The 15,162-nt window shown below is 47.2% G+C and overlaps 1 protein-coding gene across 3 annotated transcripts; it reads left to right on the plus strand.

Moving 5' to 3' along the window:
* The first annotated feature begins 1,443 nt into the window (after positions 1 to 1,443).
* Positions 1,444 to 9,201, plus strand: LOC117871876 (GTPase IMAP family member 3-like). 3 transcript variants are annotated; one of them, XM_034759652.1, is made up of 4 exons: positions 1,444 to 1,537; positions 3,351 to 3,519; positions 4,860 to 4,908; positions 8,002 to 9,201. In XM_034759652.1, exons 3-4 carry the CDS (start codon positions 4,866 to 4,868, stop codon positions 8,910 to 8,912), a joined length of 954 nt encoding a protein of 317 aa, XP_034615543.1. In that variant the 5' UTR covers positions 1,444 to 1,537; positions 3,351 to 3,519; positions 4,860 to 4,865; the 3' UTR covers positions 8,913 to 9,201. The 3 variants fall into 3 exon arrangements, with proteins under 3 accessions (XP_034615543.1, XP_034615544.1, XP_034615542.1); XM_034759653.1 differs by lacking the exon at positions 1,444 to 1,537 and adding an exon at positions 4,619 to 4,757 and having other exon boundaries at positions 3,247 to 3,519; XM_034759651.1 differs by lacking the exon at positions 1,444 to 1,537 and having other exon boundaries at positions 3,248 to 3,519.
* The last annotated feature ends 5,961 nt before the right edge of the window (positions 9,202 to 15,162 follow it).

Below are 15,162 nucleotides of genomic sequence, written 5' to 3' on the forward strand. Positions count from 1 at the left end.
AACCCTGATCAGTTCAAGCTTCATGGAGTGGTGAGACCCCATCTCTCTCTCTCTCTGTTTTATTTTCTACCTCAGGTATAACTTTCTAACCCTGACTTGTTTGATCAGGAATAGTTTTCTATATATGACTTTTGTAATCTTTTATAATGTAACTGTTATGTTGGTTTAGGCTCTGCTTGTGTAGTTATCACTACTATTCAATAAATAACTTTTTTGGGTTAAGCTGGTTGCTTCTCTTTCTCTCTGTCTCTCTCTGAACTTTACTCTTTTGTGTTTTTGGCTTCCCCATTCACTGTGCAGCAATGCTCCTCTTTCCTAAGCTAAAGATTCCTGAAGCGCCCAAAAATACTGTGGGGTTTGCGCATCATGTGGGTTATCACCAGTACAATTGTACCATGAAAGTGGGGATAGGAACATGCTGAACCTGTGACATACTTGGGTGGCAGCTTGGAAGTGCTGCTCGACCAGCCTGCTCAGGTGCACTCTATCCCAGTGCGGTACCTGTGGCATATAAGGGTGGCAGCTTGGAAATCCTGCTTGACCCAGTCTGCTGAGCCCAGGGACATATAAGGGGTCAGCTTGAGAGTGCTGATTGACCCAGTCCTCTCAGACTTACTCTGTTAATGTGTGTGTGCGTGTGTGTGTGTTCGTTCATCCGGTTCTGGGGCTGGAGGAGCCCAGCCCTGGGGAACCTAGGTCCTGCGGGATAGCTCCATTGGGGGGGGGACTTGCAGAAGGGAGAAGTAGAGCTCCATATGAAAACACAAGTGACACAAGCAGTACATTGATAGAATTACAGAACCCCCCTCCCCCCGAAGAGTAACCCTCATAAAATGAGTGTACCCCAAAGTAATGGGCAAATCTGGTAACACCTCCCTGGTGGGGGGAAGCTTTCAGCTGACATAAAGTGGCATAGATGGCTCCTGTGTTATCTGTCCCATCCTCCTCCAGGAAGGGCTGAGGCAGGAGGTGGTGTTTTGAGGGTAGAGCAGTTGCCCTCCACTGTTCCCAACTGATGTACAGTTCCATTGGGATCAGATCTGGATGGGGTAGATTACAACAGCCCTAGGGCTGGGGCAGCATGAGACTCAGGAAGATGTAACTAGCTCCTTCATGGCCTCCTTCTGTGCTACATCCATCTTGGCACAGAAGAGAATCTGGGCCTCAGGTTCACACATCATAATATGGCAACGAATAAGCACTTCATACATCTTAATTAATAAGTGAATTCATGATGTCAATAATTCTTCCTTTAGTAGACTGGGGAGAATTTTTTAGACTCTCTGTGGTGAAGCAGAGAACGTGCCAGCCAGCCCAGCAGGGGTTAAAGAAAGCCTTTGAGCCCCGCTAGCCCCGCCCCACTATACCTGCAGCCAATTCCAAACCTGAGGGAGAGAAAAGCCGGGAGCCTGAGTCAGTTCCCAGCTGACTGGCGAAGAGGCAGGAGGTCCCTTTCTGAAGGGACAGATCACGGCCCTGCAGGCAAGCACTGGCTTCCTGACCAAGGGAGACTGCGGAGGAATCCCCAGCACGGCAGGTAACTAACTGAGCCAGCCCCAGAGACATTGTGGGGCTCGCCCTCACCGGCTTGTGGCTGCCCTGCCCGGAGGAGCCTGGGAACGCAGCAAGGTGCTGTCCGGACCCCCAGGGGAAACTTGCAGGTAACAAACTTCCTGGTACTTTGGACTAGGGGGCCATGCCCCAAAGTGAATGGACTAACAGACTGGCAGGAAGTAGCCCAAGGCAACGGATTCTGACCCATTGCTGGAAGGGACACAAAGCCCTGTTCAGGGGCTGACATGCACAGTGCCCTGGGCTGAGACTCGGTGGTGAGTCCACCTACCCATCTCTCAGCCTTAAAGACTGAGGCCACTCAGCCATTATGGCAGGGGGGAGAGCTGGGAAGAGGGTTGCGAGAAAATGGTGTCCAGTTCAGGAGAGTTGGCAACCCCAGCTGAGAGCCAGGCAATCAAACCAGACGGCTGCCTGGCCATCCAAGCCCTGCCCCTGTTACGCTCTCATTAACCAATATTCCCTTTAAAACGCCAAGAGACTGGAGCCTGCTTTTGCATCATCTCCTAAGAAGCCACAAATTCAGGCTCTAATGGAGCAAGTGGGCAACTGAGTTGTGTTGGGTGCTGTACAAAAACAAAGAGACGATTGCCACAGTGTTTAGATCCAGTTTACCAGAGAGAACACAGGCCCTTGGTTGGGTATCTAGCTGTGTATGTGGTGAATGTCTAATCTCAGTAGTTCCTGGGTAATTGCAGCTGTGTATTTGCAGATGGAATTCTCCCCTTCACTTCTGAACATTTGGCTTTAGTTGTCTGAATGCAGACCTAAGGGCCTGCAGATCCATCCAGCTTTTACACTGTCCTTCCAGGATGCTGGTGTTTTGCCAAAACTGTTAGGAGATCACCAGGTTTTTTTCTGTCAATAAAATAGTTTAGAAATATCTGCAAAATTATAGTGACAAACTCATGTTGTTTCCCCAAAAGGATTCACGGTATGCCTCCCACATGTTGTAGTTTGTATGTTTTCTGTATGGGGAAATCCGGCACATTTTTAGTACATCCCAATTCTTCACCAGATTCTTTTGTTTGTATGTTGTATCCCTTCCCCTACCCTTCATCTGTTTGTATCTTTTTACAGTAAGCCTTTGTGGGCAGGGAGGGTGTATTTTCTGTGTTTGAACACTGCTCAGAATGATGGGCACTTCACATGCTACCAAATTAATAATACATATACAGATATGATTATTACTAATCATTAATGGCAATAATGTGTCATCAAACAAAAATATCACAGCCCAAGATTTCTGACCATTACCTTTGTCAGAGGCACTTTTGTCAGAGCATCAAAAGGTTTTTATATAGATAGACACACACACACCAATATTGTATAGATCTCTATTGAATCTGGTTGTGCATTTTTCTTTGTTTCTCACGCATATATATCTTCCTTGGTACAATCCTGCATTGACTCACTTAAAATGGCACATATTTGCAAAATCATAGGGCTAGAAGGGACTGCAAGGGTCATCTAGCATAACCCCCTGTCAACATGCAGGATTTGTTGTGTCTACATGGTTAGGTCTGTTGCATGCTGTTAATATAATCTTTGTGCTGGCTTTCTTTATGGCTATTGATATTGTTCGGTCCTTAAACACAGGGTACTTTGGAGGCAGGCTGAATATTCTCATACGTTCTGCACAAACCCACTTCCTGTAAAATTCAGACTTGTTTCTTTAGCAAAAGGTATTTCCTGGTCAGTGGCAGCAGCTCATCCCCCTGCATTTATTGAGAAAGAAATGTGAATCACTGAGTAGTTCATTTTCATTTTCACAACAGTTTCATCAACTATTAATATGAAACTACTGTCGAAAAGAGGAAACCGGAAGACTTCAGACATTTTCGAGTAATACCACCGGCTGGGAGGACTGTGCAGAAGTTGCAAATATCTGCTTAATCTGAAGAAATATCACAGATTTGCCCTCCAAGCTCAGCTGACACCGAAAAGGTTGTATGTATAGGGGGGACTAGGGTTGGCAAGGGGGGGTATTTTACACTGCCTACAAAGTGTGAAAAATGAAAATGTGTCTGAGTTAGCAGGAGGAAATGCAGGAAACAAGCCGGTTTCTCTGTTTGGTATTTGGGTGCCTAAAGCCTGCCTGAGATGGAAGAATGTGGTGGGGAGGGAGTGAGGGGAACAAAGTTCTGACAGAGAAGGCTGGAAATGCTCAGATGATGTAACTTCTTGTTCCCTACTGCTGCAACAACCCCAAGGTAGCCAGGTGTCATTTTGGGCAGTCTGGAGGCTACTGTACTCTGTGAGAGAGTCCAACCCTCCCTCGCTCCTGCCTTTGTCCCAAGTTAGAGGAGGCATAAAGGTGTTGTAAAGCCACCTTCTTCCCTACTCAGTCGCTGTGCTGAGCTCAGCTGGGTGCAGAGGTGCCCAGTGCCCTCAAACCTTCTCTGCAGGCGCTCAGCGCCTCATAGGATCAAGCCTGGTATGCATCTAGAATACCTTGTGGGGGTTGGTTTAACATACTGTATGTCGAATCACTGAGATAGGTGGCGAAAGTACAATGGAAAAGTGAGATCATCCTAGTAGCCCTTCTCTGCACCTGTTCCAGTTAGAATTTTGGTGCCTCAATTTTGAGGGCCCTACTTGTGACCCCTAAAAGGGGCCTGATTTGCAGAAATCGTTGAGCACCCGCTCTCTGAAAATCTGTCCCCTTCAAGGTGTCACAAGTTGTGCACCCAAAAATGTAAGCACCTAAATTGACTAGTCACTTTTGAAAATCCTGGCATGTGTCTTAGGAGCACAAATCCCATTGATTCTTAAGCCACCTAGATGAGTTTGAAATGCCCCCCCCCACACACACACACGCGTGCACTTTTCCATGCGTTTTTCATTGTACAGTAGCTCTGGCATCATTGTAACAATGTGAAGGGCTCCGCTTGCACTTCCCCATCTCCTTGTGTTCAGACTTTCTGCAGAAGGGGTAAATGATGTCAGGGTTGGACTGGAAGAACCAAAACCAGCTGAGTCGGGGCTTTGATTAACCTCCATGGTCTCCATGCAGAATTTTCACACAATATTTAAATAATTCCAGGACGGCAGGATCCCTGAGCACCTCAACATTGTAAAAATAACTAAATAAAAAAAAGGAGAGAGAAAAAAATACTCTTCAGACAACTTTTGATTCTTGCAACAAATCCTTCTCAATTTCTGGTGATCTATACAGCACAAATGTATGTAAGGAGATACCATGTTTTAGCTCTCTATTTGTATTTGCTACACTTCTAGGTGATTATACATTTCTAAATGGTGCTGTTTTCCCATTAATATTTCAGAAAAATATGCTGAGAGATCAGCAGGCAGCAGATGAAGAAGCTCCCCCTGGTAAGAAAACAAGATATCATATTTTGCCCTCTCTTGTGCCATAGGGCTCATTTCAGATTTTCCTGTGTTCTAGATAAAGGAGCAAACACACACGCTAATAATTATACCAATAATGGCTCTGGTGGGGATTAGTCCTTCAAACTCCACACAGGGGTTTTCCTGTGGTTACAAATTCATAACACCTTTTCTTCAGAACAAGCACACTCATGAAATATTTAGTCCCTCCCTTATACAGCGTTGAACTTTAATCTGGGAATGGGTAAATCATAGACAATGGTTCTATCCTCAGGGAGTAGCTTCAGAAGGTTGGGTCTTTGCATAAACGGGGAAGGTATTTGCATTCACCTCCCCCTAGATACTTTCCAGGAATTCCACTTCACATATATTGTCCCCAAAGACCATTCTTGTCTGGCACATCGTTTGAAGGAATCCTTTGAAGCTCAGAACACTTCCCTTCTAGAGAAGTTGCATATCACAATAATAGATATCTTTGCATTTTTAAAGCAATGGACTCCAAAGCTACTTAAACTTAATTCAGTAAGGTTTGTTCAGGGTAGTGCTTTTCAAATGGGGGGGGGTCGGATGGTGTGACAGGCAGTGTGTTGTGTGTATGTGGGGGGAGAGAGAGTGGGTTTTGGGGTGCTGAGAGTGTGTCAGCATGCTGTCTTGTAAGTTCAGACCCCCTGCTTCTCACTCACTCACTCACTCACTCACTCACTCAAAGCAAACAGCAAAATGTTTGCTTTTTCTCTCTGAAATGGAGCTTTGAAATGGCACTTCCGCATTCCTGCAGCCGATCACAACAATGAGAAGAGTTGTTTCAGAGTAGCAGCCGTGTTAGTCTGTATCCGCAAAAAGAACAGGAGTACTTGTGGCACTTTAGAGACTAACACATTTATTTCAGCATAAGCTTTCGTGGGCTACAGCCCACTTCTTCGGATGCATAGAATGGAATATATATTGAGGAGATATATATACACACATACAGAGAGCATGAAAAGGTGGGAGTTGTCTTACCAACTCTGAGAGGCCAATTAAGTAAGAGAAAAAAAACTTTTGAAGTGATAATCAAGATAGCCCAGTACAGACAGTTTGATAAGAAGTGTGAGAATACTTACAAGGGGAGATAGAGTCAATGTTTGTAATGGCTCAGCCATTCCCAGTCTCTATTTAAGCCTAAGTTGATTGTATGTAATTTGCATATCAATTCAAGCTCAGCAGTCTCTCATTGGAGTCTGTTTTTGAAGCTTTTTTGCTGTAAGATTGCCACCCGCAGGTCTGTCATTGAATGGCCAGACAGGTTAAAGTGTTCTCCCACTGGTTTTTGAATGTTATTATTCCTGGTGTTAGATTTGTGTCCATTAATTCTTTTGCGTAGAGACTGTCCGGTTTGGCCAATGTACATGGCAGAGGGGCATTGCTGGCACATGATGGCATATATCACATTGGTAGATGTGCAGGTGAACGAGCCCCTGATGGAATGGCTGATGCGATTAGGTCCTATGATGATGTCACTTGAATAGATATGTGGGCAGAGTTGGCATCGGGCTTTGTTGCAAGGATAGGTTCCTGGGTCAGTGTTTTTGTTTTTTGTTCAGTGATGTGTGGTTGCTCACAGATCTTGGGAGACAGACCTGTCCTCGCTTACAGACAACCCCCCAACCTGAAGCAAATACTTTCGAAAATTGTCCCTCTCCTACATTGTTCTGGCCTGCATCAGCTCCTTCCAGCCACAGACCCCTGGCCCTTTCAGAACCCGGTGAGGAGCGTGAGTCATGATTGTATGAGCCTAACTGCTCTCTAGAGTCTTTTATCTTCCCTCTAGTCAGTCAATGCTGTTTTCCTTTACAGTACTTCCAACGTAAGCCCTGGTCTACATTACAGAGTTAGGTTGATGCAAAGCATCTTATGTTGACTAATTCTGTAAGTGTCTACACTAACATTTCACTCTCACTGATGGACACTCTCCCACTACACCGATTTAATAACTCCACCTCTGTGAGTGGCGTAGAGTCAACATCGATGTAGTTAGGTTGATGCAATGTCAGTGTAGATACTAAGTATCAGAGGGGTAGCCGTGTTAGTCTGAATCTGTAAAAAGCAACAGAGGGTGTTGGTGGCTTTCAGAAGCCGTCCCACAATGCCCCACACTGACAGTTCACTTGGTGCAAGCACCCTTGGTGAGGACGTGCACTGCCAACACAAGGAGCTAAGTATAGACACGGACACAAGAGATCTAATTACTGTAGACAGTTATGCCAACATAAGTTAGGTCAACTTAATTTTGTAATGTAAATATGCCCTAAAATCGGAGTCTGCACATGGATTTTAGAGCACTTTGAAATATGTTCATAAACCAGAAGTGTTCAGATTCAATGACCACAGCATGTCACCTTGAGCCATCAAGCTACAGTGACTATACACTGCCTGCAAACTCCTCGCTTGCAACAGAGCCCCATTGCCGCCGCACATGCACATTTCACTCTCTCTGGAGCATCAGTTTGGGCCAACCCATATTGGAGGTCTAAACTTTAGCCGCAATAACTGTTTCCGTATTCCTTCCCCAATGGAGACCTGGGTGGGTGCACTCGCTGAGATCAATCCTGAGTGGGTTTATATCCCCGTTTAGGGAGGATCAGCATCACAGTCGGAGCCCCAGCTGCAGGCAAAACAAATCTTAGAAGAATCAAAAAGTGTTGATGTCACATGATATTTTTAGGGGAGCTTTCTCTCGGGAACCCCTGGCTCAAATTACCCCAAATGTAGATCACCGATCCTGCCCTAGATCTCCAGGAGGCACGGCAAATGTTGAGACGATCCAAGTGGGTTTTAGAGAATTTAGAACAGTCCTCCTTTAAACAATAAGTGACTCTCAGCCTTCACTATAGCAGTATCGCCACTCCATGACAGGGGTGGTGGTACTGAGACACAGGGAGGGGAGGTGCTTTGACCCAGGCCACACAGCAAAGCAGTGTGAGGCAAGATTGCACCCAAGAAATCCCTGTCATTGCTGTAATGTCAAAACATCAATCTCTCCCCCATTGCTGAACGTTGTTATCTCTGAAGTGACATTACCATTTTTGTTCTGAACAGATCCATATTACCACAGCCACTACGGGGAATCAGAACTGAGAATCGTCCTTGTAGGTAAAACAGGAGCTGGGAAAAGTGCAACAGGAAACACCATCCTTGGCGAGAGAGTGTTTAAATCCATACTGGAAGCACAGACAGTAACTAAGATTTGTAAAGCTGGCAGTAGGATTTGGAATGGGAAGATGGTTCAAGTGGTTGATACTCCTGCAATTTTTGATCCAAAGATCTGTAGCGCAGACACTTACCAAGAGATTGGTCGCTGTATCATGCTCTCTGTCCCAGGCCCCCATGTTCTGGTGCTGGTGACCCAGCTGGGCCGTTACACTGAAGAAGACAAGGAAGCGGTGAGGAGAGTAGAGGAGATTTTTGGAGTTGAGGCCAGGAGGTACATGATCGTCTTGTTCACCCGAAAAGAAGATTTAGGGGGTGGTTCACTGAGTGACTATGTGAGTCACTCAGATAACAGAGCTCTCCAGACGCTGATTCAAAAGTGTGGGGACCGATACTGTGCTTTCAATAACAAAGCAACTGGAGCAGAACAGAAAGAGCAGGTTAATACGCTGATAGAAATAGCTGAGCGAATGGTGTGGGAGAACGGAAACTCATATTATACTAGTGAATTATATTCCAAGGCAGAGGTGATGCTCAGTGATGTTAATGGAAACTTTGAAGAAAAATGCAGAAACTTTGGAGAAAAAGTGAAACAGCACATAACAAACCAAAAAGACAGAGCAGAAGCTGAGCATCGTTGGGTGTTAAACAGAATTAGGAAAGCATGTTGTTTTATAATTACAGTTTATCTATGGAGACCTGTGATATTGGTGATATATGCTATATGTAGGATAGGCTGTGCTATATGTAGGAGAGGATGGAGGTGCATTCTTTCATTGTATAATTACTGGTTCGGTTAATGACGATAACTCAGTTTCCTATTTGTTTTCCTCTTGGAGTTGAAATGTAGTTTATTAATAATCATGGACAGAATTTCTCTTCATTCTAATCCTACAGCTCCCTGTGTTCTATAGCTCAGCTTCTTACCACTAGTACTGCAAAGGACAAACATGCAAATTATGACCAGATGAAGTCATTTAGATTTGTTTTACAATAACTTCACACAGGAGATTCCATTAAGGATTGTATATGGATGTGTCAAATCTGTACTTTTGTATGGAAAACCAAATGGTGGCAATATAATAAACATGGCAGCATTTCCATTAAAATCTCATTGTATCCAATTTTGGTAATTTCACACAACACATAATTTATAGGGATGAAGAGTCAGCAGGCCCAGTGTAGATTTAAACTCTCCCGTCACACCAGACTCTCTTCCCAAACAGAGCCGTCCCCTACAACTGCTTCTGTCTTTTAGAATATGAACTTTACAGGGTGTGCAGAAGGTAAGCAGCATCAGGCTGTTTCGGACCAGTGTGCGGGAGGCAACATTTCAAAGGCAAGACCCTTGTCTGAAGACCTCCTGTGTTGCTCACTTCATTGCTGACCCCTGGCCATAGGCTGGGCATGAATGGGTGGGTAAGAGAATGAGGTAGAAGTGTGGGAAGGAAGGAACATGGTTGACAGCATGGCTGCTGGGAAGACAAGGGAATGGTATTGTTGAGGGAAGGACACGTTGCCGCCTTGGGTGTCAGGAGACATTAGGTCAAGTAGTCTGAGTCTGTTTTATTGGAGAGGTGGATGGATCACAGAGATGTACAACTTGTGACTTGTTGATGGCTGCATGTGCAAAAGAGATTGAGGTTCAAGTGAGGGTTTGGAGGGAGTATCAAGAAGCACTGTGGGAAGTTTTCAACAAGTTCATGTTTCCCCTTTGAGAATGCTGCGGAACACCAGTTAACTACTTAGTTCAGTCCAAAACTTCCAAAAAGATCAGAACAAAAACTTGAATCTGCTCATGAACATACATCATTTCACAGAATCATAAAATTGAAGGACTGGAAGGGACCTCAAGAGGTCTTTTAGTCTAGTCCTGTGCATTGAAGACATGTCTAAATATTATGTAGATCATCCCTGACAGGTGTTTGTCTAAGCTGCTCTTAAAAATCTTCCAATAATAGAGATTCCACAACCTCCCTAGGCAATTTATTCCAGTGCTTAACTACCCTGAAGTTTTTTCTAATGTCCAACCTAAACCTCCCTTGTTGCAATTTAAGCCCATTGTTTGTTGTCCTGGGGGTATGTCTACACTACGAAATTAGTTCGAATTTATAGAAGCCGGTTTTATAGAAATCGGTTGTATACAGCCAATTGTGTGTGTCCCCACATAAAATGCTCTAAGTGCTCTAGTCGGCAGACCGCGTCCACAGTACGAGGCTAGCGTCGACTTCCGGAGCATTGCACTATGGGTAGCTATCCCACAGCTATCCCACAGTTCCCGCAGTCTCCACCGCCCCTTGGAATTCTGGGTTGAGATCCCAATGCCCGGATGATGCAAAACAGTGTCGCGGGAGGTTCTGGGTACATGTCGTCAGGCCCCTCCCCCCCCGTCACAGCAACGGCAGACAATAGATTCATGCCTTTTTACCTGGGTTACCTGTGCAGACAACATACCACGGCAAGCATGGAGCCCGCTCAGCTCACCATCACCATATGTCCTCTGGGTACTGGCAGACGTGGGACTGCATTGCTACACAGCAGCAGCAGCTAACTGCCTTTTGGCGGTAGACGGTGCAGTAGACTGGTAGCCGTCATCGGCGATCTGGGTGCTGGCAGCCGTGGGGCTGCATTGCACCAGCCCCTTGCCTTTTGGCAGTAGATGGTGTATTACGACTGGTAACCGTCCTATTACAAGTTGGCTCATCGCACATTAGCAGAGTCTTCCCTGAGCAGCAGATTGTGCAATAGGCCTGAAGGCCATCGTAATACACTAACTGCCAAGCGCCCAGTATTTGCTGCCAAGCACCCAGGAAGATGCCGAGGGCTATCAGTCACGTTGCACCGTCGTCTTAAGATGTAAAAAATAGATTTGCTCTGTATTCATTTGCTTCCCCCTCCCTCCGTCAAATCAACGGCCTGCTAAACCCAGGGTTTTCAGTTTAATCTTTGGGGGGACCATTCTGTGTGACAGTTGTTTGTGTTTCTCCCTGATGCACAGCCAACGTTCTTGATTTTAATTCCCTGTACCTGTACGCCATGTCGTCACTCGGCCCGCCCTCCCTCCTTCCCCTAGTCCGTCAGATACTACTTTTGCGCCTTTTTTTGGAATTCTGGGTTGAGAACCCAATGCCCGGATGATGCAAAACAGTGTTGCGGGAGGTTCTGGGTACATGTCGTCAGGCCCCTCCCCCTCCATCACAGCAACGGCAGACAATAGATTCGCGCCTTTTTACCTGGGTTACCTGTGCAGACAACATACCACGGCAAGCATGGAGCCCGCTCAGCTCAGCTGAGCTCACCGTCACCATATGTCCTCTGGGTGCCGGCAGACGTGGGACTGCATTGCTACACAGCAGCAGCTGCTAACTGCCTTTAGGCGGTAGACAGTGTAGCATGAGTAATAGCCGTGGGGCTGGCAGCCGTAGGGCTGCATTGCACCAGCCCCTTGCCCTTTGGTAGGAGATGGTATATTATGACTGGTAACTGTTGTCGTCATACTGCAGTGGCTGTCAATCATGGGCACCTGGGCAGACATGCTACTGTCTCGATGATGATGGCTATCAGTCGTAGTATACTATTTTCTGCCAATTGCCCAATATCGTCTGCTAAGCACCCAGAAGAGGCCGAGGGCGATCTGGGTGCTGGCGGACGTGGGGCTGGCAGACATGGGGCTGCATTGCTACACAGCAGCAGCCCCTTGCCTTTTGGTAGACGATGGCATATTACGACTGGTATCCGTCGTCATCGTACTGCAGAGGCTATCACTCATGCTGCACCGTCGGCTGCCAGCTTAAGATGTAAAAAATAGATTTGTTCTGTATTCATTTGCTTCCCCTTCCTCCGTGAAATCAACGGCCTGCTAAGCCCAGGGTTTTCAGTTTAATCTTTGGGGGGACCATTCTGTGTGACAGTTGTTTGTGTTTCTCCCTGTTCCTGTACCTGTACGCCATGTCGTCACTCGGCCCTCCCTCCTTCCCGCCCTCCCTCCTTCTCCTGGTCCATCAGATACTACTTTCGCGCCTTTTTTCTGACCAGGCGCCATAGCTAGCACTGGGATTATGGAGCCCGCTCAGATCACCGCGGCAATTATGAGCACTATGAACACCACGCGCATTGTCCTGGAGTATATGCAGAGCCAGGACATGCCAAGGCGAAACCCGGACCAGCCGAGGAGGCGATTGCAGCGCGGCGAAGAGAGTGATGAGGAAATTGACATGGACATAGACCTCTCAAAAGGCACAGGCCCCAGCAATGTGGAAATCATGGTGTCACTGGGGCAGGTTCATGCCGTGGAACGCCGATTCTGGGCCCGGGAAACAAGCACAGACTGGTGGGACCGCATCGTGTTGCAGGTATGGGACGATTCCCAGTGGCTGCGAAACTTTCGCATGCGTAAGGCCACTTTCATGGAACTTTGTGACTTGCTTTCCCCTGCCCTGAAACGCCAGGATACCAAGATGAGAGCAGCCCTCACAGTTGAGAAGCGAGTGGCGATAGCCCTGTGGAAGCTTGCAACGCCAGACAGCTACCGGTCAGTCAGGAATCAATTTGGAGTGGGCAAATCTACGGTGGGGGCTGCTGTGATCCAATTTGCCAGGGCAATGAAAGACCTGGTGATATCAAGGGTAGTGACTCTGGGCAACGTGCAATCAATAGTGGATGGTTTTGCTGAAATGGGATTCCCAAACTGTGGCGGGGCCATAGACGGAACCCATATCCCTATCTTGTCACCGGAGCACCAAGCCACCGACTATGTAAACCGCAAGGAGTACTTTTCAATGCTGCTGCAAACCCTGGTGGATCACAAGGGACGTTTCACCAACATCAACGTGGGATGGCCGGGAAAGGTACATGATGCTCGCGTCTTCAGGAACTCTGGTCTGTTTCGAAAGCTGGAGGAAGGGACTTTCTTCCCGGACCAGAAAGTAACCATTGGGGATGTTGAAATGCCTATCGTGATCCTTGGGGACCCAGCCTACCCCTTAATGCCATGGTTCATGAAGCCGTACACAGGCAGCCTGGACAGGAGTCAGGACCTGTTCAACTACAGGCTGAGCAAGTGCCGAATGGTGGTGGAATGTGCATTTGGATGTTTAAAAGCGCGCTGGCGCAGCTTACTGACTCGCTCAGACCTCAGCGAAAAGAATATCCCCATTGTTATTGCTGCTTGCTGTGCGCTCCACAATATCTGTGAGAGTAAGGGGGAGACCTTTATGGCGGGGTGGGAGGTTGAGGCAACTCGCCTGGCCGCTGATTACGCGCAGCCAGACACCAGGGCAGTTAGAGGAGCACAGCAGGGCGCGGTGCGCATCAGAGAAGCTTTGAAAACGAGTTTTGTGACTGGCCAGGCTACTGTGTGAAACTTCTGTTTGTTTCTCCTTGATGAACCCTCCAACCCCCCCCCCCCCGACCCGGTTCACTCTACTTCCCTGTAAACCAACCACCCCACCCCACCCTCCCCTCCCCAATTCGAGCACCGCTTGCAGAGGCAATAAAGTCATTGTTTTTTCACATTCATGCATTCTTTATTAGTTCCTCACAGAAGTAGGGGGATAATTGCCAAGGTAGCCTGGGATGGGTGGGGGAGGAGGGATGGAAAAGGACACACTGCATTTTAAAACTTTAAGTCTTATTGAAGGCCAGCCTTCTGATGCTTGGGCGATCATCTGGGGTGGAGTGACTGGGTGGATGGAGGCCCCCCCACCGTGTTCTTGGGCGTCTGGGTGAGGAGGCTCTGGAACTTGGGGAGGAGGGCTGTTGGTTAAACAGGGGCTGTAGCGGCGGTCTCTGCTCCTGCTGCCTTTCCTGCAGCTCAACCATACGCTCGAGCATATCAGTTTGATGCTCCAGCAGACGGAGCATTGACTCTTGCCGTCTGTCTGCAAGCTGACGCCACCTATCGTCTTCAGCCCGCCACTTGCTCTTTTCATCCCGCCATTCAGCCCGCCACCTCTCCTCTCATTCATATTGTGCTTTTCTCATGTCCGACATTGACTGCCTCCACGCATTCTGCTGTGCTCTATCAGCGTGGGAGGACATCTGCAGCTCCGTGAACATATCGTCCCGCGTCCTACGTTTTCTCTTTCTAATGTTCACTAGCCTCTGCGAAGGAAAAACATTTGCAGCTGGTGGAGGAGAAGGGAGAGGTGGTTAAAAAAGACACATTTTAGAGAACAATAGGTACACTCTTTCATTACAAGGTTGCATATTTCGGCTTGCAGGCAGCCATAGTAGGCTACAGTGTTTTGGCTTTTTTAACCTTCATAACATGCGGGAAAGGTTTCAAACAGCAGCGCATTTCCCATATCAAGGATGAATTGGGTTGTCCATTTAAAATGGGTTTTCAATGTAAAAGGAGGGGCTGTGGTTTCCCAGTTAACATGCGGCACAAACCCAAGTAAACCACCCCCCCCACACACACACACATGATTCTCTCGGATGATCACTTCACCCCTCCCCCCGCAGCGTGGTTAACAGCGGGGAACATTTCTGTTCAGAAGAGCAGGAACGGGCGCCTCTGAATGTCCCCTTAATAAAATCACCCCATTTCAACCAGGTGACCGTGAATGATATCACTCTCCTGAGGATAACAAAGAGAGATAAGGAATGGATATTGTCTGCATGCCAGCAAACACCAGGACCATACGCTGCCATGCTTTGTTATGCAATGATTCCAGACTACGTGCTACTGGCCTGGAGTACATGAAGGAGAGCTTTCTGGAGATGTCCCTGGAGGATTTCCGCTCCATCCCCATACACGTTAACAGACTTTTCCAGTAGATGTACTGGCCACGATTGCCAGGGAAAATTAATCATTAAACATGCTTGCTTTTAAACCATGTGTAATGTTTACAAATATTTACAAAGGTACACTCACCAGAGGTCTCCTGTGTGCCCTGAGGGTCTTGGGTGAGTTCGGGGGTTACTGGTTCCAGGTCCAGGGTCACAAACATATCCTGGCTGTTGGGGAAACCGGTTTCTCCGCTTTCTTGCTGCTGTGAGCTACCTACAGTACCTCCATCCTCATCTTCCTCGTTCCCTGAACCGTCA

This window comes from Trachemys scripta, chromosome 2 (assembly GCF_013100865.1).
Source record: "Trachemys scripta elegans isolate TJP31775 chromosome 2, CAS_Tse_1.0, whole genome shotgun sequence".
Lineage (NCBI taxonomy): Eukaryota > Metazoa > Chordata > Testudines > Emydidae > Trachemys > Trachemys scripta.